The 1844-nt window shown below is 50.8% G+C and overlaps 1 protein-coding gene across 1 annotated transcript in view; it reads left to right on the top strand.

Moving 5' to 3' along the window:
• Window positions 1-516: 516 nt before the first annotated feature.
• LOC106147177 (extensin-like) overlaps window positions 517-1844 on the top strand; it is a gene marked incomplete at its 3' end in the record, with an annotated part of 5899 nt that continues 4571 nt past the window's right edge. Inside the window, 2 exon segments of the mRNA XM_013507289.1 lie at window positions 517-592; window positions 1539-1826. Coding sequence (XP_013362743.1) covers window positions 517-592; window positions 1539-1826 — 364 coding nt within the window.

The following is a 1844-nucleotide window of genomic DNA, read 5'->3' as shown; positions in this document are numbered from 1 at the left end:
CTATAACAAAATACCTGAAAGAAATCAATGTAAAGGAGGAAAAGGTTTATTCCTTTTCAGTTGCAGAGGTTTCAGTCCATGGTCACTTTGCCTGTTAGTTGGGCCTGTGGCAAAGCAGGCATCATGGTGAAGAGTGCATGGTGGGGGAGAGAGGCTCAGCTCAGCTGGGAAGCATAGAGAGAGAAAGCCAGGGTCCCAACGACCTAACCTCCTCCCACCAGGCTCCACCTCCCAAAGCCCACCAACTCCTGACAGTGCCAAAAGCTGGCAACCAAGCCTTTAGACATGGCCTCTGGGGATCCTTCAGATCCAAACCATGGCAGTCCTTGGTGGCCAGCTCACCTGCCACTGACTTCTGCCACAGAAGGGCCTGCATCTGTGCTCCCCAAGACAGCCTCCCCAGGTCCTGGTCAGTGTGGCCCACAAGTCCAGAGGCATATGTACTAACAGGCGCAGGAAAGGAACAACCACAGGTGGCGGAAGGAGCGCTTCTCAACAGATTCTCCTGGGGAGCACATGAACAGGCCCGAGCTGGAATTCAGGGAGTCAAGGGCAGAACTTGAAACTGCATTTCCAAAGCCTCCAAGACAAGGTAACACCACTGGTCTGGAACCACACTAAGCTGCAGTGATGGAAGACCCCAGCAGATGGGAGAGAGGGGCAGAGGCCAATCTCAGAGCAGTTGGCTTTCTGGAGAGGTGGGCTTCCACGGAGAAACAAAAGGTAGACTGGAAAAAATAACTGCAATGAGGACTCTCAGGACATATATAACATCTATTTTGGATGGATGGGTGGATGTAGTGAAAGAGAGATAAGATAGATACATTGAATAGATGATAGATTAGATAGATACACTGAGATAGAGAGAGAGAGAGATGGTTGATAAATAATAGAGAAAGATAGATTCAATTAGATAGACGTCCCTCAATTTACAATGGGGTTATTACATATTGCTTAACTTACAACGGGGTTACAATAAGCCCTTCCTATCGTAAGTCAAAAGCGCATTTAATACACATGACCTACCGACATTACATAGTACTAGCTTAGCCTATCCTAAATGTGCTCAGAATATCTACATTAGCCTACAGCTCGACAACATCTAACACAAAGCCAGTCCTACAATAGTGTTGAGTGTCTCATGGAATGTACTGAATGCCGTACTGAGGGTGGTTGTACAGGTGCCACTGTAAAGTCAAAAAGTTTTAGGTGGGACCACACTAAGTCCCCATGTTAAGAGGCCGTGTCTGTGTGTGTACAGATACATGTGTATATGCATACGTGTACACATACATGTACATACGCAATATACTTGTTTTGCTTGTTTCCTTGCAATATCTTCATGACCCTCTTAATGCTCACTGTAATCATTTTTGTTGTTATAATGATTTTTAAATATCTACACCTTCTTACATACTTTTGTATTTGTGTCGCATCTTTATTAGTTATTTTGTTCACATACATAGTGTTTGCACATGTGCTCAGATTATAAAGTCAGTAGCGGAAGTAAGACAAGCGGACGCTGCTGGGCGTGACAGCGAGCCACACCGCCGACCGGAAGCGCTGGCAGGACCGCAGCCCCGCCCCCTGCACGCGCCCGCCCTCCGCCCTCCGCCCTCCGTCCTCCGTCCTCCGCCCTCCGTCCTCCGTCCTCCGCCCTCCGCCCTCCGCCCTTGTGACTCTTGGACGCGACCTGGGCCCAGCCGCGCTGCGACCTGAAGGCCACCTCCTCCCTGCGGCCGGAGCTGCGGCCTCAGGGTCCCCGCCCGCCGGCCCGCGGCGCTTCCCACCCCGCGGACGCCGACTCCAGGGCTGCCGCGCACTTCGCCCTTCCTGCGCCCCGC

Source organism: Chinchilla lanigera, unplaced genomic scaffold, assembly GCF_000276665.1.
Source record: "Chinchilla lanigera isolate Chin_1 unplaced genomic scaffold, ChiLan1.0 scaffold00007, whole genome shotgun sequence".
NCBI lineage: Eukaryota > Metazoa > Chordata > Mammalia > Rodentia > Chinchillidae > Chinchilla > Chinchilla lanigera.
The sequence above is the reverse complement of the archived record's forward strand: the minus strand, read 5'-3'. Positions and strand labels throughout refer to the sequence as shown.